At 36.6% G+C, this 25,977-nt stretch overlaps 1 protein-coding gene across 4 annotated transcripts in view; it reads right to left on the reverse strand.

The window, feature by feature from the left end:
• The window catches only part of LOC106069900 (liprin-alpha-1-like), a 51,314-nt gene extending 26,742 nt beyond the window's left edge, over nt 1-24,572 (reverse strand). For all 4 annotated transcript variants that reach the window (XM_013229673.2, XM_013229672.2, XM_013229671.2 and 1 more), the window contains exons 1-2: nt 23,991-24,572; nt 2,662-2,763 (exon numbers count right to left, since the gene is read on the reverse strand). In XM_013229673.2, the coding sequence (XP_013085127.1) occupies nt 2,662-2,763; nt 23,991-24,230 (342 nt within the window). In that variant the 5' untranslated portion in view covers nt 24,231-24,572. The remainder of the gene's footprint in view (nt 1-2,661; nt 2,764-23,990) is intronic.
• Nucleotides 24,573-25,977: the final 1,405 nt, after the last annotated feature.

Consider the following 25,977-nt stretch of genomic DNA (forward strand, 5'->3'; position numbering starts at 1 on the left):
AAAGTAAATCTAAATGTACTCAATTTAAATATCATCATGCCATTTAATTTAAACCACTTATTCAACATATCCTAACTATATATTTTATCCCCAAAACATATCGTGAATGATTTTTTTCCCTTAAGAAATAGTAATGTACTCTAATTAAATGTATCACAAAATCTTAAATGCTGCCAGTAAGATCAATGGAAAAAACAAAAAAAAAAGAAACATAACATAACCTAAAAACAATGTAAAACAATAAATCTGTGGGATTAAAAATATTTTGTTACCAATTGTTTTCGTTTAGCGCTATTTCCTGCTTTTAGCTTTCTCACTACACTATGATCCTATCACTGGACCAGTTGGGATAATGGGAGCTGGGGGAAGGGAGGAAAGAAAGGAAAAGCATTTAACAAAAAAAAAAAAAAAAGGGAACAGTCTGAATTTGAATTTGTCCTCAGTGCTAACCACTCTGCTAGTGAGGTACTAAGGACTAGAGGAGATTGTATAGTTATATATTGTTTGTTTCAATTTTGAGCAGCAACCTATAAAGGGGACTAATTAAGCTTATACCACCACTTCAGTCAAGTAATATTTCTTTCTCTTTTTCGAGATACCAAACAAAATAATTAATTACCAATAGTTAATTAACTAATTGGTTAATATTTTTATTGATTCTTGTGTTGCCAGGTAAAAGAAATAATTGTGTAAATTTTCAGCTTGATCCGAGATTGGGTGTTGGACAAATAACGTACAAGTTTTTTTACCAGACAGACAGAATGACTTGATATAAACTTTGAAAACATTAAAAAAAGAAACTTTTATGTTGATGTTATCCTAGTATCATTATAAAGATGATACACATCAACTATTCAAAAAAAAAAAAAAAAAAGAAATTAAAGAATAAAACTGATAAATAAAAACTAATTTAGAAATAATTAGAAATTATTTTTAATAAGTGCAAAGACTACCAGTGGGTTACCATCTTGTTCTTATTAATTAAATATGCATCAGTATCAAATTACATTTGTGTTTTGTTGAATAAGGTGAAAAAGGCAGTTCAAGGGAATCAATGTAAAGGATCTAGATAACATCAGAGTGTCATTACAATTCTTTAGTTCATTCAAGAAGCATCCACCTAGAATTGTATTAAATTTTTAAAACCAGAAACAGGATCTTGCTGGTCTTATTTAGTTCATCCTTTCCTTGTAATACCCATGAATTAAAACACATTACATAGCATAGGTTGTTATTTTTTTTATACCTACTATATATCTATATCTAACTATCTATCTCTATACATATCTATCTATCTATCTCTATATCTATATCTCCATCTATCTATCTATCTATCTATTTATCTATCTATCTATCTATCTATCTATCTATCTATCTATCTATCTATCTATCTATCTATCTATCTATATCTATATATCTATATCTATATATCTATATCTATATATCTATATCTATATCTATCTATATATCTATATCTATATCTATATCTATATCTATATCTATATCTATATCTATATATCTATATCTATCTATATATCTATATCTATATCTATATCTATATCTATATCTATATATCTATATCTATCTATATATCTATATCTATATCTATATCTATATCTATATCTATATATCTATATCTATCTATATATCTATATATCTATATATATATATATATATATCTATATCTATCTCTCTCTATATCTATATCTATCTATCTATAAATTGTTTGTGACTTTGCAAGCAAGTATTATTACATTTTGTCTTTGAGTTAGTGTGTCACCTTTTGTCGTGTTGCTTTTTTTTGTGCATCCCTTTTTTACTTTTTTGTTTGAAAATCATGTTTAAAAAAATATTAAGAAAGAAAAATTTGGCAACCCTATTTTAGAGGGTTTGAGTTCAAATCCTGCTGAAAACAAGGAATTTTGTATTGAATATTTCACTTCAACTGAGAGGTGTTTGCAGAGTACCTAACAGCTGCATGAAAACCTCTTCACCCACATGTCCACAAAAGAGCTTGGAAGCATGGAATATTATAATACAAAAACAATAATTAGACCAACTTAACATTGGTATCACTATAATCTGGCATTCTTATGTCTCTAGACACATGCCTACACACAGGTTTCTTCAGGAATACAGTAGAATAAATTTCAAGCAGCACATCAGACAATTTTAGTAGATCCATTGACTTCTTTTTTTCTTTTTTTTTCAGCAGTTGTGTTGCATTTTATAAAATCAAATAAAAGCAGAACCACAGTGGCTAGAACATCATAGATGCTCAATACTTACCAGCTGTGGTTACACCATCCATTTAAAACTCTTTACTTTAACCAGTCTCTGTCTACCTACTTGATCAATTTCTGTGTAAATTGACCTGTTTCTGATAAACTCCTTACATCACCCAGTTTCTGATGAATACCTTAAATTGACCAGTTTCTGCCTCCTGGCTAAATTGACCAGTTTCTGTTGAGCTTCTTACATTACTTTGTTTCTGACAACATTTCAAAGTTGACCTGTTTCCCTACTTCAGCTATTCATTAGATGTGAACATGACCAAATGCCAGAAAGCAATTCATTCACAAAGACTTCACATACAAACAACTGATTCAAATCAAAGTACAGAAAGTACAATAAGTCATCAGAGGCTAAACTAATACTTGCCCTGGTATTGTTCCTCTCTGCTTTAAGCTCAGATATTTCCTCTTCTCTTTCCAGAAGCTGTTCCCTGACCTGATTCAGCTCTTTAGTGACTGTGGCTAATTCCTGAAGGAAAGAGAACACATCAGTTATACAATGAACAGAAAAGTCAATCAATCTGAAGTCTAATCTTATTTTCTAAACACATTAATATTTTAACATGGTATTGGGTACTGTAAGGTATTGGTTTAAAAAGGACTTTAGGAGTGTCTGCAAGTTAATTTAAGTTTTCTAACATTTTGGTGGGTAAAATTACTCACTTATACAATTAATTTCAATTGTATGAATCATTCAATAAAAAAAATCCAGTAACCTATAAAATGATTTCTTTCCTGATGTTAAGATTTCATTCTAAAGAAAAGGCAACAAGTGACAATGCAATATCTTGTATGTATGTGTGTAACTTTAATATTTGCCCATCAAAATGCAAACAAAGTTACATTAGGTTTAAGTCTTCTATGGCTACTACACTGTTGGCAAAGTAAGATATATAAAATAGCATGCACTACTGAAAAAAAAAGCGCTCTGAACACACATCTTAGACTTACTTAGACTTAGGTCCTCCCGCGCCGTTCGGCGCATTGGGCGGCAAGCTGTCTCCATAATGATCTGTCACTGGCAATGTCTGGAGCCTCCTCCCATCTGGTGTCCACTGTTCTGAGGTCCTCCATGAAGGTGTGTCGCCAGGTAATACGAGGACGTCCCTGTTTGCGCTTTCCTCGTTTTGGCTTCCAGGTTATCGCAACTCTTGGTGTGCGTAATTCATTTTGACGTAGAACATGTCCCGCAAACCTCATGCGACGCTCAGTCACAACCTCACTAAGTGTTCGACTCCCAGTTCGGCATAGGATTTCCTTGTTTGAGATCCGGTCTGTGTAACTGACTCCCAAAATCCGTCTCAGCCATCTCTGTTGAGCCACATTTAGTCTTTTCTCAATTTTGACAGATGACTTCCACGTCTCACATGCATATGTAGCAGTTGGAATGACGATTGTGTTGAGAAGGTGTATTTTTGTCTCGAGTCCAATGGCTTGGCTAGTCCAAATAGGCTGCAGCCTTTGGAAAATGCTCCCTGCCTTTCCTATTCGACATGCTACATCATGGTAAGCATCTCCATCATTTGTTATGATGCTGCCAAGGTACGTGAACTTGTCCAGCTCTTCAAGCTTTGACTCGCCAAGTCTGATGGGGACACCCTTTGCCTTATATCCCACTCGCATAATTTTAGTCTTATCCAAGTTTATGCGGAGGCCAATTTTGGGTGCCTCTCTGTCTAGGCTCTCCGTCATTTCTTGAATGCATTTATTTGTAGCCCCGAGTAGTGCAACATCATCAGCAAAGTCCAAGTCCATCAATCGGAGTTGTTCATGCCATGGAATACCAAAGGCAGTCTGGTTCATTGCTCTCCTCATTATGTAGTCGATGGCTAGGAGGAAAAGGAAGGGAGATAAGATGCACCCCTGTCTCACACCTGTCTCGATTGTAAAAAACTCTGTTGTTCCCTCTTCTGTTTTAATGCAGCAACTAGACTGACTGTAAAGGCGTCGTAGGATCTGGACGAATTTTTCTGGGATACCGTATTCTCTAACTATTTTCCATAGTGATTCTCGGTGGACACTATCAAACGCTTTTTTGAAGTCCACAAAACTGATCATTAGCCGTTGTTGGTACTCAAGACTTTGTTCTATGATATTTCGTAAAACACATCTAATCTTAACAAAAGACAAACTCAAACTTATTTTCCTTTCTCATTCCAGCCAGTTCTACTGTAATCCTCTTCTTCAACCCACAAATAAAATACAAATCCAAAGGCAATCTATATCAGTTTATTTTTGAGTCATAGTTAGAATTTATGCTGTACATCTTTCCACTTCTTTGCCTATAGTTTCAACTTTTGAAGAATTCGTTTAATAGAAATGCAATTATTGATTTTTTTTTCTGACCAGCAAATAGCTAGCCTAAAAATAGTTTTTTAAATGATTTATAGACATTTTCTTTGTAAAACCATGATAGAACTGAAAGATGGAATTGCTGTCAAAAAAAAAAAAATAAATAAAACTACAGGTAACATGTTCCTTCAAATTAATTGTCCTCACAACATTGTTGGCCTGTTGGTGATGAGAACTTTGACAAAATTCAAAGAACTGTTTACTTCCTTGTTATCCATTCTAGTCAAATAAAGCTCACATCTCAAGCTAAGAATCTAGATTTTAGACCACAAGCTAAAACTTACAGTTTTAACCCCACCTAAAAACAATGTAAGTAAACAACAACCTAAATGAAGTGCAACTTTGTGTGGCAGATGACAAAACAATCATCAGTTTGTGTGATTAAGAGACCAGCATGATAGCAAAATTAGTTAACTCTTTGACCATAAATGTCTTGTAACTATTAGTGCTGGCTCGACACACAGGGATATCCATTTAGGTAAGTACTTGACCATTTAGTTATAATGTGTAATCATTTGATGCTGGTCAATAAAAAGCAGTGCTTGGAGTTTGAGACTCACAAAGGTTCAAATTATTTACTTTATAACATAGACTAAACTGAGTGTATGAATAGCTAAGTAAAGCAATGTGTGGCCAAGAATAGCCTAGTAAAGCAATGTGTGGCTCAGAATGGCCAAGTAAAGCAATGTGTGGCCAAGAATGGCCAAGTAAAGCAATGTGTAGCCAAGTAAAGCAATGTGTGGCCAAGAATAGCTAAGTAAAGCAATGTGTAGCCAAGAATAGCCAAGTAAAGCAATGTGTAGCCAAGAATAGCCAAGTAAAGCAATGTGTAGCCAAGTAAAGCAATGTGTGGCCAAGAATAGCCAAGTAAAGCAATGTGTGGCCAAGAATAGCCAAGTAAAGCAATGTGTAGCCAAGAATAGCCAAGTAAAGCAATGTGTGGCCAAGAATAGCCAAGTAAAGCAATGTGTGGCCAAGAATAGCCAAGTAAAGCAATGTGTAGCCAAGTAAAGCAATGTGTGGCCAAGAATAGCCAAGTAAAGCAATGTGTAGCCAAGTAAAGCAATGTGTAGCCAAGTAAAGCAATGTGTATCCAAGAATAGCCAAGTAAAGCAATGTGTAGCCAAGAATAGCCAAGTAAAGCAATGTGTGGCCAAGAATAGCCAAGTAAAGCAATGTGTATCCAAGAATAGCCAAGTAAAGCAATGTGTAGCCAAGAATAGCCAAGTAAAGCAATGTGTGGCCAAGAATAGCCAAGTAAAGCAATGTGTGGCCAAGAATAGCCAAGTAAAGCAATGTGTGGTCAAGAATAGCCAAGTAATGCAATGTGTGGTCAAGAATAGCCAAGTAAAGCAATGTGTGGCCAAGAATAGCCAAGTAAAGCAATGTGTGGCCAAGAATGGCCAAGTAAAGCAATGTTTGGCCAAGAATATCCAAGTAAAGCAATGTGTGGCCAAGAATGGCAAAGTAAAGCAATGTGTGGCCAAGAATAGCCAAGTAAAGCAATGTGTGGTCGAAATTTTTCTTAATATGCTTTTAATAAGTGTGACTTTCTATTTAATTCTAAGAATGTCAGGCAACAAGATTAAAAAAAAGATTTGAAATTCCCGACATCAGTTTATAAATGCATCATCCAACTTATGAGAAATTCCAATGTGTTTTAAACCACTAAATCAAACAAACATCAGTGGACCTAAAAACAAAGTCCAGCAGTATCAAGGAGTCCAACTTTATTGACTACTAACCCTATCAATAAACCCTGAACCCTACAAAAGAAAAGTACAAAAGAACTCTTAGTTCTAACCAATGATAACAGCCGTTCCCACAATTCCATGGTATTGATATAACCCATTAACTAGGTGGACAACACATCGTGGAGTTGAATAATAAGCAACCATCTAAAGCAACCATCTTTATTAGACCAATCAAACTCATCTTAAAACGTCAACCTTCACATGCTCTATGGCTAGTCTGGAGGGGCATGTCTTTGAACAGTAACCTTGTCACGTCTCAAGTGGATTCGAAAGAAGAAGAACAAGAAACAAAAGTTGGCTTTCCATTTATTCATCCACAATCTAAACATTGTAACTCGCAGTCCACTTTTGGCGGCACAATTGGCCATGTCGCAGACGATAAGAATATATTGGCTATTTACACCACCACACCAGTTTCCGATTCCCATTTCCATCTATTCGCGCTACCTGTCATCGATCCATCTTACAAATACCAACGGGGAGGGGGGTGTTGCTATGCCTTATGGAGCATTCCGACCCCCTCTCCGGCACAAGATTAATTTTGTAATCATAATTTCTATGATCAATTAATCTGTTTGCTCATGGGCTTTCCCGAGAGATTTCCCAAACACACATCGCCTAAGTGGAGATGAACTGTTTACCTACCACACACGCGCGCTGAAATCTGCTGGCCAAAGTTATCAGACGTGAAACTTGATGAAAGGTTTTACTGAAGCATGGAGAAACAGAAGCCAATAGAAAGACGCGTGACATATATCGAGCACATCTATATTGTTACAAACGTCTAGAGTGGAGGAAAGAACTGAGAGGAGCATTCTACAGATTAACCAAAATAATAATAATAATAATAATAATAATTTTATAAAGCGCTGTTAACAAACAAAAATTGTAGGCTCAAGGCGCTGTGATAACATCACAAACATAAACACGAGAGCTAAAGTGCTATTATCAGAAGTGGCAATAGATATAAGTATTCCACTAGCAGTCCACTGCATATAAAATGCTTCCAATCAAATGCGTCTCAAATAGCCTCTGACAACCAGTCCAACTCCTGACATCACGTGTGGCTCAGATATTAGGTCCGGTGGAACTCGTATCACTGACAGGGGAAGGGGCAAAGACGAGCTAGTAGTGCCTAAACCACTAAGCAGGAGGAACTCATTAGCCCTGGGGAAGGAAAAGTCTCAATCCAAACTTCTGCTGCTATACATAAACATGGGAGCCTACCCTAATGAAAACTTAGTAGCAGGTGACCCTTAGGCAACTTACAGCACACAGTGCTACACCCTGGTAGAACCTGTGAAGCCGCTGATCCCAAGCCATTCCTTTGGATACAGCAGCTGCGTGCAGTGGGGGTGAATTGTTGTGTGGGCGACAAGTTTCCGACCCTAACTAATGTAGACAAGGCTTTCAGCTCATTTCAAGGAGATGAACCATAGTCTTCCACGAAAGAAGAGGGCCAACAAAAGTGAGAAGGTTTTTCACTCCCTGAAAGTCCAAATAGCACGAAGAATATAGAACGCTCATGCTTTGATGAGTTCGAACTGAAATGATAGTGGAGAGAGAGAGAGACAGACTCCTAACTGGCAGCTTGATCAAAATTCGAATTCTCTTTTCTAAATGGTTTATTAAAAAGAAAAGAAAAAGTGTTCAGGGCTGACAATGCCACTTGGAGTCAACAAGAAACTGTGAGAGACTAACAATGCTATTTGGGTAACTTGGCAGAGGTCAGGGTAGGACAAGTTAAGTTTTGATTTGTTGATTTACTAGAGTGACAGAGCAGAAAGTAATGGTTTTGGATTAGAAAGCGATTCAATCTCAACTGGTTATTGTGCCGGGCAACCATTTCATTGAGTATCACCACGCGCTTCAACAATGGCGCAGCCATTGCAGACATTTCTAAGGTATCGATTGAGTTACTGATATTGATAGTTGTTTTTTTTTAAGGCAAGAGAAATCAAACAAGGATAGAAAAAAAGTACATGTTCAATGAAGTAGGTTCTATGGCAGGAGAGACGTGAACAAGTATTTGGAAGCCAAACAATCTCTTCTTCACATTATTCGGTCTCATACCATGACTAGTTCGTGATGCCCTAACCATAAGGTGAAGACTTGAGACGCCCAGGTTAACGGGAATCTCACTTGCAAGTGCTAATAATGTAAAATGTCACATGATCATGAGTACTAAGAGAGTTTTGAGATACCAAGTAGACATCAGCCGCAGCAACCAATACATCGTATTCCAAACAAGAGGGACTAGCTCGTCTACTTGGTCTTGGATACACCTAGAGTATCAAACACAACACATTGAGCTGATTGATTTAGTTTTAGTCCAATCCATCAATCAATATGCCTAATAATGAACACTCTGTGACAAGGTTCAAACTGGGTGAAAATGTTATAGTAGCTAGACAGGAAGTGAACTCGACTGTCACTAGACTATACAGATCTACCCTAATTACCTCACACACATTTTCGAGTTCCTAAATGTACATACGAAATTTCTCGGACGATATTGCTTCAGAAGACAATTCCTCGGTTAACGCTTTTGAAGGGAATGCATTAAATGTTGTTTCCCTAGAAGGAATAGAGAAAGACGATTAGCCCATGATTATACAATGTTTAAAAAGTCGTGTTTTTTTTTTAATTAAGAGTTTTTTCTCATTGCTAAAAGGGCAAACTAGGAATAAATCTGATTTGCTCATCACACAGCTGTTAATTAACGCTTCAAGTACATTGATTGTGAGAAATACCTTCGTTACAATGAGACAGCTTACATAGGACATGTGTGTGTGTGTGTGTGTGCGCGTAAATAAGGGGAAAAAAAGTGGGGTGGGGAAATTGAGCTGATTATTCACAGTTGACATTGCACGCGCCAGCACCGAGTTGCCCTCTGGACCAAGACAACATCCCAAGCGGGGCTAGCAGCCAGTACACGAAACCCTACCAGTCAGAACAAAAAGGTCTATCAGTACAGCACAAGGTACATAGACGGTGGACAGGGGTGAGAGCCCACTTCAGACCACGTGACGTAGTAGTGCACAGCGCACTTGAACAACAGTTATGGCAGCATTGAAACAAACCTTGTGAATTTTGAAACAAGACGTAAGTGTGGAAGAGATGCCAGTTGGACTACATTTCAGAGCAAGTCATGACAGTATTGAACCCGAACTACTTCTTCAATGTATTCACAAGATAGCACCCAGCGCAATGGGTTCAAAGTCGAAAATGAGTTTTTGATCCTACGGAATGAGAGACCCCTGGATAGAAAGGGTTCACTAAATGATACAAGGTAACGAGGATGCGTGAAAAACAACGACCCCATCGCTTTGTTACCCCTTTAACTTACCAGTATCTACGGATGAGCCACTCGACTGATACGACTTTCCAACCAACTCCAGTTCGTTTACACCCTCAACTGAAGTCCTTATCTCTTCACAAGTACATTACAGAATGTCCCCATGACCTAGCATTGCAACGAAAAGGGAAACCAAAACAAAAAACTCCACGCTATCTTAGAGTTGATAGACACGGGCACGCATGCTTACAAACTACTATGCTATAGCATATATAATCGGCGATTACTATACACCTCTTAAAGAAGTTAATTTGAACATTTTGGGCAACTGTCTACTATCTATATTTATTCAAGGAATCGTGTTGATTGGATGGAAACATGTTTGTAGGCATTTTACGTTTCAATGCGGCCGAGATAGACGGACCAAAAGATGAACTCAATAAATATACAAAAACAAAAAATCCTTTCTATGGACTAAAGACACGAGAGTAGCTGTAGATACTTAGGATGTCTGTATTTTGAACGAGAAATGTAAAACATTGACATAAACTATTGATAACACGTTTCTATTGATAACACGAATGTAAAGGCATGATGAGGACAAACAAACAGCAGGCTCGGGTTTGTTTTTTTTTACAAGATCTTAAGGAGTCAATTAAAGAGATCGGGTCTCATAAAAGGAAATCCTTTGCCAAACTCTGAGTCGACCACTTAATAAGGTTGTGACCGAGCGTCGCGTGATATTTGCGGGACATGTCCTCCGACAATATACCAAGAGTTGCGATGACATGGAAGTCAATATGAGGAAAGCGCAAACAGGGACGTCCTGGTATAACCTGGCGCCACACTTTCATGGAGGACCTCAGAGCATTGGACACCAAGTGAGAAGAGGCTTCAGTCATTGCCAGTGACATCTTTGTGGAGACAGCTTGCCGCCTAATGCGTCGAACGGCGCGGAAGGAAGAACGTCTTAATTGTAAAATACATTAATATTAATCACTAATACATCTCTTTATTCTCCTTGAAGAATTGTGTCTTACAATTGTCCATTACATCGAACAAAACATTACAACAAAAGCAAACAAAACATCCTAGAACAGTTTCAGTCAAACAACTTGAACAAAGAAACACGTGCAAGTTGATTTCATATCTCCCTTTAGTCTTCCAAATATGTGCTGGGACAGGTCTTAACAAGCCCAATCTTCTTTCAGACTTGTGTACTACCAACTAAATCTTGTTTGAAACATCCATTAACAAAGCATCACAATTGACATCAACATTTGTTCTCATACATTCAAGAAAGTACAACAATACATTAACGTAGAGTCAGACATCAACATTTGTTCACATACATTCAAGAAAGTACAACAATACATTAACGTAGAGTCAGACATCAACATTTGTTCACATACATTCAAGAAAGTACAACAATACATTAACGTAGAGTCAGACATCAACATTTGTTCTCATACATTCAAGAAAGTACAACAATACATTAACGTAGAGTCAGACATCAACATTTGTTCACATACATTCAAGAAAGTACAACAATACATTAACGTAGAGTCAGACATCAACATTTGTTCTCATACATTCAAGAAAGTACAACAATACATTAAGGTAGAGTCAGACATCAACATCTGTTCTCATACATTAAAGAAACTAGTCTCACGTAGACAAAACAGCGGAGATAGCGCTCATCTTTCTTTTTCAGACAGCATACAACATACTCCAAACCACGGCGCTCAAGGTCCAAGTGGATGTCCAGACCGTTGGCCATCGGGTAATTCCAAAGTCATGAGGGCCATTCAGTGACCTACTTCATAGTGACCTTATTCCAGAGCGCAGGAATGTTCTAGCTTTCATTTCTACATCTCCTTCTGCTGGACACTAATAAACCCGATGCTATGTTTTATTTCCGTAAAAGTCTCCATAGAATTAAGCACCAAGAAAAACATAGAACAACTTGAATCAAACTAGATTTAACGCTAAGTCCAACAGACTTGTAGGAATGCAAACAGTCAACAGTAAGTATGCTCAGAAAAATCCAGTGAAACACATCTGGAAAAAAAAAAACAACTAATTCTTTTCACTTCTCTTCTCCACCATGCCACGAAGTCTAGCTGGCGATGTCGCTCAAGCAAGAGACAGTGGACTGAGGCGAAATGTCCCCCAAGTTCTCACTTCAACTGCTGGCGTGTGACGACTTGGAACGGGGAGAGCAATCCCAGCTTTTTTTTTTTTTTAAATGCAAAGAATTGGGGGGGGGGGTGGGGGGATAGTGATGGCGAGGCAGGAAAGGGGAGGGGGTGTAGGCGGGGAGATACGAACTAATCAGGTGGAACCAACGCTTTCTTTTAGTCCTGTGACAATGGCGTGGAATGTGACATTTTCTCCTAATATAACCCAAAATAACAGAGCGCAATAAATAGCTATATCGACTTGCCTACGTCTACGTCTGCTAATAGATACACCAACACAACGTTCCATAAGTTCAGTACATTTTAAGAGACGTCTGAGAAAAAAGAAAATGGAACAGTGTTCACGTGAAGTGAATAAAAAAATCTGGCTCAACAAAATATTTCTGTTAGACACTACATTATTCCACTCAATATTTGAATTACACAATCCAAGACACATACAAAAAATGCAATGTACACGACAGAATTCAGAAGTTTATTAAAGAAAATACTAAAAATAGAAGACATGATTTTAAATTAGGAACTACGCTAAAAAAGAAGACCTGTTAAAATAAAGGACTTTACTATGTGATAGTGAGATAAAACACACGCACATAAGGGCATGCAAGTGAGGTAATGTACAAAGTAGACAAAACAGAATGGCGTTGTGAATCACTAAGCTAGTGAGTATCGATCCAGTTTGGGTAATCAAATCGAACATCTGAGATGGTATTTAAATCCATTCTCGATACATTCACACCTAGCATAATACCAACATGCGATTAAGTTAGCCTATAGAATCGTACAATCAACATCCATGCGCACCAATGTAATCCAAATGCTCTTTATTGTATGTTTTTTCTCCTCAACAACATTTTGATATTTTCCAAAAGGATCATGGAGTGCAGGAACACAATACTTAGCAAAAAAAATATATATTGTAAGCTACATGCTATCTATTTATATATCTAACAAGCCATCTCGAGCAGATGATTGTTCTTAACGGACAATGGAATCTCCCCGACATCGACCCAGACACTGAGTGTTTATTGGACATCCACACAAATACAATCGAGATTCCCATACAAGGTTGTGTGGACTACCCCAAAGTTACATGAGAAAGCTCGGTCTTGTACTATTGTACCACTCACCTGAATCAATAACAAGCCGGTACATGTGCAGGAATGTATTTGACTAGTGAATTCTAGAACCATAACGTTAACTTAACGCCCAGACCACCATCTTCAAAGGTCAGGTCGACACGCCCCGTGAAACTGATCAATACGCCCTCATTAAACATTTCAACAAGGGACCACACTTATGAAACCGGTAATGCCATTTTAATAGAAACTATTTGCCATATTATTATTGGGCAGCGCATTGCTTTTATTGCTCATGCATCTACTCTAGTGACCCCTGACCCACTCGTGAACGAAGAACAGCTTTGGAACAAAAAATATCTTTTACTTTTATCTACCGAGCTGTGAAAGGGGAAAGAGGGGGGGGGGCACTGCAACTGAGTGGAACGTTGCCTAGGTTACACCCGATCCAAACAAAGCTGTTTTCATTGCATTGCCTGTGGAACAAAAGGTCAAACTGGGCTTGCAAAATGCTGTACTCGTGGCTCAATAAACGATTGTTACTGGAGCTAACAACAATGATGCCTCACAGACTTCCTCCCAGACATTGTTCTCACTCACTTTGGCTTTGTTCACAGGTAATAGAAACCGCCAAAGTTGTATAGGTAAGTGAGACCACAAAAGTTGTATAGGTAAGTGAGACCGCCAAAGTTATGTAAGTTAATGAAACCGACAAAGCCTTTCATTAATAATTTAAGTGAAGCGTACACCCCTGACGAGACCCCGTCTCTTTCTTCAGCTTGGTCAGAGACAAACCTCAAAAGTAACCGTAATTCATCCAAAACATTGAGCAGTAGAGCACTATGCAGCCGAAACAAAACATTGAGCAGTAGAGCACTATGCAGCCGAAACAAAACATTGAGCAGTAGAGCACTATGCAGCCGAAACAAAACATTGAGCAGTAGAGCACTATGCAGCCGAAACAAAACATTGAGCAGTAGAGCACTATGCAGCCGAAACAAAACATTGAGCAGTAGAGCACTATGCAGCCGAAACAAAACATTGAGCAGTAGAGCACTATGCAGCCGAAACAAAACGTAAGTTTATAAGCCCACCATACTGCTCCTATGTTAATAAGCACGCCAAACTGATCCTATATAATAATCACGCCAAACTGCTCCTATGTTAATAAGCCCACCAAACTGCTCCTATATAATAAGTCAGTCAAACTGCTCCTATGTTTAAAAACCCACCAAACTGCTCCTATATAATAAGTCAGTCAAACTGCTCCTATGTTTATAAGCCCACCAAACTGCTCCTATATAATAAGTCAGTCAAACTGCTCCTATGTTAATAAGCACGCCAAACTGCTCCTGTGTTTATAAGCACGCCAAACTGCTCCTGTGTTTATAAACACGCCAGACTGCTCCTATGTTTATAAGCACGCCAAACTGCTCCTATGTTTAAAAGCCCGCCAAATCGCTCCTATGTTTATAAGCAAGCCAAACTGCTCCTATTTGATTTTGATAAACGAATATGTTTTTAAGCTATCATCCATTTGTACTTTGAATGTCAAAATGTACATCAATGTTTATGTTCACTCAATAAACATGAGCTAGCAAGCCTAAAAACAATATGCATCTCAATAAACATGAGCTAGCAAGACTAAAAACAATAGGTATATACAGGGGGTGGGGGTGGAGATGAAAGCAATCAATAAGGACGCTAATAAAAGTGATCTTTAAGATCACGTGCCTACATACACAGAGAATGGTGGTCAACTTTTATGCATATCTGGCGTTTTCATGACGACACTGTCAACCTTTTCACAGCGCTCAGACACGCCCAGTCCCTGCACACCTTTTCAAGTCATCAATCTTTAGGAACAGGGTGACAGCAGGCGAGACAACTCTGGTAGCACGAAAAGGACAACTTCGATTTTCAACAAATACGCACACAAATCAAATCTTTGACGTATGTTGACGGTCAATAGCACTTAGTGGACAGGTAGTGTGAGTGTGGGGTGCGCGGGTGAGTTGTAAGCCGGCTAGACTTGAGCATGGAACCCACAGCACTTTTGTCTAATAATCTAAGGGAGAAAAACAAGGAAATAGTTGAAAGACAACTGTGGTTAACATTGGCCATTTGTTATCAAATGCTTCTGGTACTTCCACTTCCTGGGGCAGTGGATTTTAAGAAAAAGAAAAGTTACATTTTTTAATATTGTAAACTACAGCAACGGTTTAAGATGAAGCTCTGTCAGTAGGGCAATGACTAAACATCACCAAGTCAGACACCCATTTGTTGTTGCTCGGTGGTTGGTTTGTGGCTCCCAGCAGCTAGTACAACTTAACTGATGTAGGCGTATTACATTCTTATTTAACTCATGACAAGTACACGTCTTGACTGACTCGTGTCTCTGGCTAATCTCTTCTTCAACGTTAACCCCAGTCCTTCTTAGTCAGCGTCAGACCAACTCGTAGTTTCATTAGAAACTCTTCAGCTTACACAAAGAAAATCATCTTCACCCCTTTTCTCATGGTTACACCCTAAACATGTGTATATGCACTCCATAACACCATGTCAATTACATCTGTATTTTTTTTAGAAGCCCCACACAATACTCGTGATAGACTTAAGTGGGATGTGTACTTTTGGAGAAATAATGAGAGTTTGGATTTCGGAACAAATTAATTTATACTAAAAGCAAATCACGTTTCTAGGGACGCTGGCTGTACGGGACTTGACTACAAAGAAACGAGAGGCGCGGTAAGATGGCAGTCACGTGATGTAGTTTCCATGACCCGGTCCTCTCTACTATTAAAACCTGTAAGTTCTTTCAAAACGAAATCACGCCAATACAAGAGAGTTGAGTGCCAGACATATACAATAGTCTCTTTCCGAGGCTCAACTAGTCAGCTTAAAACAAAAAAATGTGTTGGTCTTTTTATAGGCTCGGAATGGGATTTACGGAGCTAGTGAATAGGTGCAAAAATGATGGTCCAAACAGTTTTCTGTAACCACGCCTTGTACATCACACTGATTGTGTCAGTTCAGTTTTTCAATAAGGTGGTGATGTCATCTTAAAGTTAAGAGCTACTAGTCGCTGCTAAAAAAAAATGGACGTAGACGACTAGTAGTAAAATAAAGAAGGGAAAACAAGAATGGAAACAAAAGGGAGTTGTTTTCTTTTTCATACGGGGTCATTTTATTCTTATCAAAGAGGCCTACATAACAGACAAATCGTGACTGTTTACAAGATGGTCCCTGTTCGAACCTACGGATCACCACCGTCCTTTGCAAGGACGTTATAAAATAATCTTTTTTGTATTTGGCATTTATTTATTTTTGGAGGAGCTTCTGAAACTTACCTACAAGTCTAGGTGTTGACTTCAATTCACAGTTCACAACAGTTTCATTTTAAAAAATCATTGTAACTCAAAGCAATAACTATTTGTATGTAAAAGCGCCGTTAACAAACCTAATGTAGGCTCAAGCCAGACCAATCGTTATAGAAGACCTGAACACTGACCTGCAACGTCACAGAAATGGTCGCGGCTCAAGGCAGTATAATAAAACCTCTCAAAGTAGGCCACCCAGAAACACCAATTTCAAGACTGATTAAAGGTGACAAAGGGTTGGGTTGGGGAGCACTATTTGATCATTCAAAAAAAACCCAGCTCCGCGAAAGGAATCAATGTAGTTTTATGAATAATTTAGTCAAGTTATTTGTTAACTTCAATCCATATAACTAGTTTGTTAGAACTGGTGGAAATAACATGGGTAACGCTCTGTGTGTCAAGACTTTTTGCTCGTCTCTAATTCCTTGAGAATCAGTCAAGTCACACTATCTGTAGGCCAGCATGAACAATCATAACGACTGCACCAAGAAGAAATAAACTTAAAAGAAAAGCTCCCCTCCAAGAAAGGCGCATACGCGGAAAGAGAACGTGACTTCCAGTTCAATGTTTCTATTCCTTTGAATCAAATCACTTTATGACCTAATTTGCAAAAGGGTCTGATATTTTGGTGTTAAGTTTGAAGCTTGCATTTCCTACACCGTAATTCCGACCTCGCAGAATTTTGAGTGGCTTCAAAGAGCCCGCCATGACCCATATTGTATTTGGCATTTATTGACATCAATTTATTTATTGAAGCCACTCAAAATTCTTCCGTAAATTCGTGGATAGACGACAATGCCATAGTATTCTTACGGGTGACGACGTATTTGCTCATCGCTGTATTGTTTTCCCCAACAGACAACCCATACAGAAATGAACTAGTTAATATCTCAGAATACCAGAGAACATGAATAGATCGAATGATGGCGCGAAGTTGTCAGTCATCAGTTTTTTTCCCGACGACAGCGCCCCCAGCCCGACGAGGTCGGAATTACGGTGTAGGAATACTAAGAAATGCAAGCTTCAAACTCAACACCAAAATATCAGACCCTCTTGCAAATTAGGTCATAAAGTGATTGGATTCAGAGGAATAGAAACATTGTCTTCGTGAGATTGATAAAGTGAAACTAAATCTCAAACAGAACGTTGAAGTAGGCCTACACTTAGAGTAACTACAGAGAAAGTGTGCAGACGTATTTATCAGGCTTCGGCTAGGACTCGATCACATAATAATAATCTTTATTGCCCATATGGAAATTAGTCTTACAATTTGTGCATTACACCAAACAAAAAAAAAAACATTACAACTATAAGAAACCAAAGTGTACATTCACACCAGACTCACTCATAATTTGCATGTGACAAAGTTTATACCAGATTGTTCTTATTTAATGATTTGATTGCCAGGGGAACAAAAGAGTGTTTGTGTCTGTTTGTCTTTGCTATCGGTGTCTTGTATCTCTTTTGTGATGGTAAAATCACAAAATCCTGACACAAGGGGTGATTCTTATTTCGAGGATCTTGTTAGCCTTTTTTATAGATGTTTGTCTCAAACAAATGTCCAAATGGGTTTTGTTTTTTTGCCAATGATTTTACCAGCAGCATTTAGGATTCTATAAAGTTATTTTTATTTTTAATGCTCAGATTGCCATACCAGGCAGTGATATTGAAACTTAAAATATTGCAGATATGAGCGTGATAAAACATAGCCAAGGCCTTTTTGCTAACATTAAACAAGGACAGTTTTCTTAGTAATCGTAATCTTTTGCTGCCCTTTTTTGCTGATATAATCAGTATTTGCAGTCAAATTTAGTTTATTGTCTAGGATAGTAGTAACCAACAAGGTATTTAAAGGTTTGCACAATTTCAATAGTCTCTCCAGCTACAGAAACAATATCATTTTCCTTCTTTTCCCTACGAAAATCGATTATCATTTCTTTGGGGTTTTTTTACATTTAATAATAAAAAATTATCTTTACAGTATTTTTCAATGTGTTCTATTTCTTTGAAATACTCATTTACGTCTGAGCTCTCTGAGAGCAGAGCAAGAAGAGCCGCATCATCAGCGAATTTTGTGAAGGAGCAAAAAGGACTATCGTATTGAAAATCATTGGTGTACAAAATGAACCACAATGGCGATGTCACCGCCCCCTGGGGCGCGCCTGTGTTAACTATGCGTTCATTTGAAATAACATTGTTTACCCTAAACCTCTGAGATCTCTGGGTCAAAAATTCATTAGCCCATAGTATTATGTATGGACTAATCTTCAAAGCTTTCAGCTTTTCAATGAGTAAATGAAGTTGTATAGTGTTAAAAGCTGATGAGAAATCAATAAAGAACAATCTTACATAAGTGTTCGGTAAGTCCAGATGTTTCTAGACACAATTTAAAATATTTAGGATGGCATCGTCTACACCTTTACACTTTTTGGTAAGCAAATTGTAAAGGGTCTAAGTTATTACAAAGATCATTCAGAAGAAACATTTTAACCAATTTTTCTAAACATTTAGACACAATGGAAGTAAGTGAAACAGGTCTATAGTCAATCATTTCTTTCGGTTTGGAAACCTTTGGCACAGGTACAATTATAGATGACTTCCACACAGGTGGTATCTCATGGTTTAGTAATGAAGTAGAAAAAATATCTTGGAAAGGTTCAGCTAGTTGTTTAGCACATTCTTTTAAGATTCGCCCTTGTATTCCACCAGGCCCACTAGCTTTCATTGGGTTGACGTTTTTGAAAATGTTAAAAGATAAGTAAGTAGTTAGAACTGCAAGACTACATCCGGTCCATTAAACACACATATCAAACGCGCTTCTGTTCAACTGTGCAACAAATAGAACGCACAGGGTGAAAGTGCACATTTTTTGTCTCCCATTTGATAAGATAGATCGTGATGATCTAAGAATGCACGTGCTCATCTAGCGCCTTATTGACCACTATCACCATCTTGACCAACTGAAAAATGTGCTCCTCTACAGCCCAACTCTCCCGGCTTTTTTTTAAAACACCACTGAATGTTCGACCAAATCGGTGAGGGACGAAAATAGCTTCAAAGGGACGCAACACCACATGGGGATTAAGGTCGGCGAGATTACGCCGCTTGTATACACTTTTCAAGGCTCCAGAACACATATCGAATTAATTCCAGCCACCTTTTCTCTGACTGATACACGAATATAAAAAAAAAAAAAATACATAGATCTATGTATAATGCATCTTAGGCGCAAGTGTGTGTGTGAGGAATAAAGCAAAGGAATAATGCTAGAGTGGCCAGATTTGTGTAAGAAACTCAAAGACACTATTACACTTACATGAAGACTAGAATCTGGGTAGGTTGTAAAACAGTAAATAAAAAATAATAATCTCCATAGTGACACTGGAGAGTTGAGGTTACCGTTAAGTACAAGTTGAGTTCTCTCAACAGAGATCATGATGTCCTGAATATTGTTTAGATACATATAGTCAGAATTCAGAATTGTAACAAAAATTTCTAAGGATTTTTTTTCTTCATTCATTAATTCAGATTTACACTAGCAAAAAATTAAAAAGTCACGACGGCATAGTTAAATCTCGCCATCTACACAGTGTCCAGTAGTTTAAAATAATAATGACATTTGAGTACAGGTCTATTGGCTATTAGTCAATGTTCCCAAAACATATTCAATGTCTCAAATTCTGTCAATGACTTTCTCAAACTCGAAGTCACTTCTCTGTGTGTGCAGGCTTCAATACAAATCTCATATTTACAACCACGTTTATCACAAGCCCGAGAGTGTTTAGAAAAACAAAAAGTGGTTAGTGTCTCACAAGCTGTTCTGGTGATAAAGCAGTTGAACAAAGGACATCGCCATTCACAGTCCCCGCTGTTATGGTGATAAAGCAGTTTAACAAAGGACATCGCCATTCACAGTCCCCGCTGTTCTGGTGATAAAGCAGTTTAACAAAGGACATCACCATTCACAGTCCCCGCTGTTCTGGTGATAAAGCAGTTTAACAAAGGACATCACCATTCACAGTCCCCGCTGTTTTGGTGATAAAGCAGTTTAACAAAGGACATCGCCATTCACAGTCCCCGCTGTTCTGGTGATAAAGCAGTTTATCAAAGGACATCACCATTCACAGTCCTCAAGAAAAGACTTCACAAAAACAATCTATTGATAAAAATCAACTCATTCCTTAGAGAGACTTAACGAAATAAATCAATCAAGTGTAGAATATTACTGACTCGAGCATCTACTGAACAGCTTTGAGTTGCTAAATCTGACATGGGGAAAGAACAAGATATGCATCTAAGTGTACCGATGTCCACTAAGATTATTACACTTTTTAACCTTGAAGTCATATAAAACTCTTATTTCAAGTCCAAGGGCTCAGGAAAAGAGATGGGGGAGGGGAGGGGAGTAAGGATTCATTCGAAGTGACAGAGGCTAGCAAGTACCCTGTGTCCTAGCAATTACCCTATGTCGTCACATTCTTAAGCTGGCTGGATTTTTTTTTTTTTTATAGATTCCATGATAACTGCGGGTCATTCAAGGTACTACAATAAAGTTCCAATGATTGCACACTTGTTCTGCTTTTATCGGCTGGGAAAGTAGCATGGGTAAATCCCCACAAACATTGACCATTAAGTGCACAAGAAAATAGATCAGCCATTTCATTAGTGTGTAAGTGGTGGTAGGGGGGAGGAAGAGGTGCAACCTATTAACTCAATCGAGTGTCCTTCTGGTACAGCAACATTTGTCTTTTATATAAAGAAAAAATTTGATGAGGTATAATATTTTGGGGGAAGGTTAAAAAAAAAAAAGGGAGGGGGGGGGGGTAGCATTATTTATTGAACTCAGTAGCATAAATGTGCATATAAATACATCCGAAATAAAAATTAATCCAATGGGTAAAAGACTGGGGGAAAGAGTCAATATATACCCACCCACCCACCTACACACACAGGTGCATGAAATCTTGTCAGGTTGTGGTACATGTAAATGGTTTCTGTATCTTAACACTACAGCAGTGATTCCAAAATGTTTATTCAGCAAATCTTTTCAATGCAATGTAAGTGTCAATAAATCTCTGCAGTTATAATAGTAAACTAAACAAGCACAGAAAGACAGACACAGAAAGATATATATATATATTTTAACGAATTTTTAAAATTCTAAAATAGCTAAAAACATGTATAAATGTCTTTTTAAAAATAGTTTTCCTTGTATATATATATAGATATATATGCCTCTTTTAAGAAATAGTTTTCCTTATATATATATATATATATATATATATATATATATATATATATATATATATATATATATATATATATATATATAAGGCTTGTCTTCGAGTCTGAAGAGAGAGAGAGAGATAGGGAGAGAGAGAAAATAAGATTTATAAGATATATAGTAGATATATATGCTCCATTTGCATGCAATGATTATAGATCATATGCAGTAATCCTTATGAAAAATGTGTTTTTTAAATAGTTATTTTATATCTGACAAAAAGAATATGTAGCATGACAGATATACAAATAAAACATTTTTTTTTGTGTAAATCTAAATGTTTCAGAACAAAATGATACTTTTAACTTTATAGAAATTATTTTGTACTTTACTGTAACATTTCTTGGTTTAACAGTATGTACACTATTTTTCAATTTTGGATGCCTCACTGTTTAACATACTTGCACTAATGCATACCATACAAACTTATTAAGGTTGGATTGTGCCTTTTAAAACTGAGAATATATGCATTGCACATACTAACACTACCCACCAAAATGGATATTATACTACTATTATTTTGTTCACAGTTATCTTTTTACTACATATAAACTTTACTCATGTTCATGTTAAAAGCAACAGTATGATTACATTTTTTTTTACTCAAGTATTATTTGGGATTAACAGTTTTTGAGTTTTTGGCACATTGGCGCAAAGTGAGAAAACAAATTAATTTTAGAAAGAAATTTTTTTTTTTTTTTAAATTACTTGCACTGCTTTTTAAATATATTTTTGACCAATAAATTATTTTGTTGCCTTTTATTTCAATCATAAGGCTAACTCATTGTTGAAATATTTCATCAGCGTTAAAAATATAAACAAAGAAATAAAATTTTTAATATTCATGTTACACAAGTTAACACTGAGTTGTGTTATTATGTATTATTCCTGAATACAAATGCAATGCTGCTTTAGTCACTAGAGAAAACACTAGAAACAATACAAAGTAGACTACCAGTTTAAGCATCAACTAAGGAAATAATCACTTCAGTCGACTGAAATAGGATACAATTTGTTTTTCTTGTCGAGTCAAACACCAGTGACAATGTTTTAGAACAAAGAACTATTAAAGGCTGCTGCTAGATAAATTAAGTTCATTCCTTATTTTTAGCTGGCATAACAGCCATTTATTGGAAACATGCAGCTTAAAGATACAAGAAATATTAGAATAATAAGTAAATATTTTCATTAAAATTATTAAGTCTACAACAGATTCAATCAACTCTGTAAGTTAAAAGTAACAAAAAGAGTAAATAAAAAACTAAGAGTCAAAAAAAAAGAAATAAAATTATTAAAATTAAAGAATTAATGGTGTAATTGCATTGTTTTTTTTCCTAATAAATAAAAAAAGATTTTACAGAAAAACTTTATTAAGTATTTACAATTAATTTAATACGCTAATAAGTTCATTAAAAGTGATAATGGATCAAAAAGAAATGTTAATATGTGCAAATCTAAGTCAGACTAATCTGCAGCTTAAGCTTGAATATTGAGGAGATAAATTGTGTCTTCATTTATTTCTAACCATACTGACATTTATTCAACTAGACCTACATTCAAGTGTGTTAAAGTGGTTTTACACAAACAATTATTTCTGAAATGATAATACATAACAACAAAGGGAATAATTTATATTATATATATATATATATAAAGGATCATGTAATACTAGTAAAAGCTCTCTTAAGTTCTTAACCTATTCATTTAGTAGGCTAAGTCTTAAGTGATGACTGAGATGGAAAAGGGTAAAATTGGAATGCAACTTTAGTATATACTATAAAAAAGAAAAGTGTCTCTAACTCTGTGACTGTAGTCTGTATTATGCCACTGGGACTGGGAGGTATTTTAACAATTTTATCTGGCTAGTCACTAATTTCTTTATTTCTGTTAAACTTATCTCACACTACACAGACAGAAGGGATATTGATTATTATAGAATTATTTCCCTCCTGCTTGGCTCCATGCTAGACTTCAGAATTCTAGTGAATGAGTGAGTGGATCAATCAATACTACAGCATTCCAGAACGAGGATGCTATGACATCATTCAAGGGAGCTAGTCCATGATTATTATCAATCACTATAACATAGTCACATGTAGTCTAGAAATATTTACTCTTTAAATAGATCTAAATATTATTTATAAAACTTGCAATTTGTTTTAGGCTAGAGGAAGTAGATCTAGAATTGATCTGACCTTAAATAAACTTTTAGCTTTAGATCTACTATTTTACTAAACTATTAATTAGCATCTCATGCTTTATCCATTTTTATATGTATTAATTATTAACATAAATTTTAATGTTTTAATGACATAAAAGAAAGGGGAACTAAATCAAGAGTGGCTTACTTGAGGAGTGATTTGCTGCAGTTGTTTTTGCATAATTTCTCTATCTTTATTTGCTTCTAACAGTTTGGCTTCTGCTAGATCCAAAGCTTCCTGTTTTTCTCGCAGACTCTCCATCAATTTATCTCTCTCATCTAACATGTTGACCATTAACTGCTCGAAGTTTGAGTCGTCTCCAGAACCCTGAGACTCTCTATCATTAGAACCATCTTCAGAGATGGTAGGCATTACGTCGCACATCATTTTCGTAGAATTTTAAGTTATGTAGTGTAGGCTGTGAAATTTAAATATCCAACGAATGCACAAAACTATCAATCAGAACACACACAAGACCATTACTTAGCTCTGCCCTACACACTAAACACCGGTATATCTAGGTTGATGGTCTCCTGAGAACACAAGGATCAGTAAAGGCCCCATTAAAATTTTAATTACTACTGCTTTGTAAGTCCACTTGTGTATATTTTTCTGATCCATTTTAAACCAAAGAGAGACTGTCGAATGTATTAAATAATAAACGCATTAACCTCCCGATCCAAAATGGGAGGCCATTTTCTAGACGAAAAGTGTGTCATACCCATAATTCTCTATATCATGTTGGGGTAACTCCATTGAATTTTTCTGAAAGGGATGTAAATTAGAAAAGACTGCAAACGAACGTCGTAAGCCGAAAATTTTACGGTAAAACAACTAAATAAATGAAAAATGTACAGCGTTTGTTAAGTTGAAAATGTATGATTCTAGGTAGCGTCACCTTGCGGATAGGAGGAGAAAAAAATCCTTATCTGATCCCCATACGTGTAAAGTAGTCGTTGTTGATATAGTTCGAGTTCTCTTTATAACAATTCTTTCGTTATGAGCGTTTCATTTAGGAGGTCACATTGAGGTCAGTAAAACTAGAATTACAAGATGTTAATTTACCAGATTAAATTATAATTTAACCCTTTTTACCAAGCTTATATCAACTCACTCTGTATGTTTGGTAAAAAGTTTGTAGGTAGGCCTACATGTTATTTCTCCGACACCCAATAACGGATAAAGCTGAAAATGTGTACAATTATTTCTTTTACCTGACAACGCAAGAATAAAAAAATAAACTATTGGTAATTAATTATTTTGTTTGGTATCGCTAACAAGGGAAAGAAATTTTACTTGACAGAACCTGGTGGTACAAGCTGAATTACTCCTCTTGGTAGGTCGCCGCTTGAAAGTAAGCTTCTAACAAACAAAAGGTAATTTATACAATCTTCTTATCTTATCTTATATAATACAGACGTTACTTCAAAAAAGAAGATGATTACGTCCTACGCGTCATGCATTTAGTCATGCATATTAACCAATGACTTAAATTCTGCCAAGTCACTGGTTTTCCTGGCTAGCTCAGGCAACCCATTCCATGCTCTAATAGCACTAGGGAAGAAGGAGTATTTGTACAAATTTGTCCTAGCATATGGGACGAGGAATGTGCTATGAGTTCGAATTCAGGTCTGGTCACTTTAGTATTTCTTTATATAAAAACCTTTTCAAAATTTCATGCTTCGTTTCGCGCATTACTGAACCGATCCGTCAATGGCAGAAGCACTAACATTCTGTCCCTCGATAAACTTCTGCATGTAAAACAGCCGCAATGCTGACAACAAAATGAGGCCACAATTCATCACGTGGATTATAGTTAGGCTCTTCTCTTGTGAAAAGAAATATGATTTCAAAAGCAGGATATAATTTAAATAGTCTCTCCACCAAATACTTCAGAGCTAACCACCTGGTCTTTCTATAGCCCAAAATTCGACGAATTTGCTTAAAACAACAATTTCACTTTATTGTGGGTTGAAGCATCTGTGAACGCTGTCAAAAACTGGGTATGACTAACCTGCTTTTTTACTTTGTTCGTTATATAGGAGCCAAACCTTTTGCGAGGATTACTTCACATTTGGTTCTTGCACATTTTATTTTGGGTCATACTTTTTTAAAGTAATTTCAAAGTGCAGTC

The sequence above is a fragment of the Biomphalaria glabrata genome, chromosome 10 (assembly GCF_947242115.1).
Source record: "Biomphalaria glabrata chromosome 10, xgBioGlab47.1, whole genome shotgun sequence".
In the NCBI taxonomy this organism is placed as follows: Eukaryota; Metazoa; Mollusca; class Gastropoda; family Planorbidae; genus Biomphalaria; species Biomphalaria glabrata.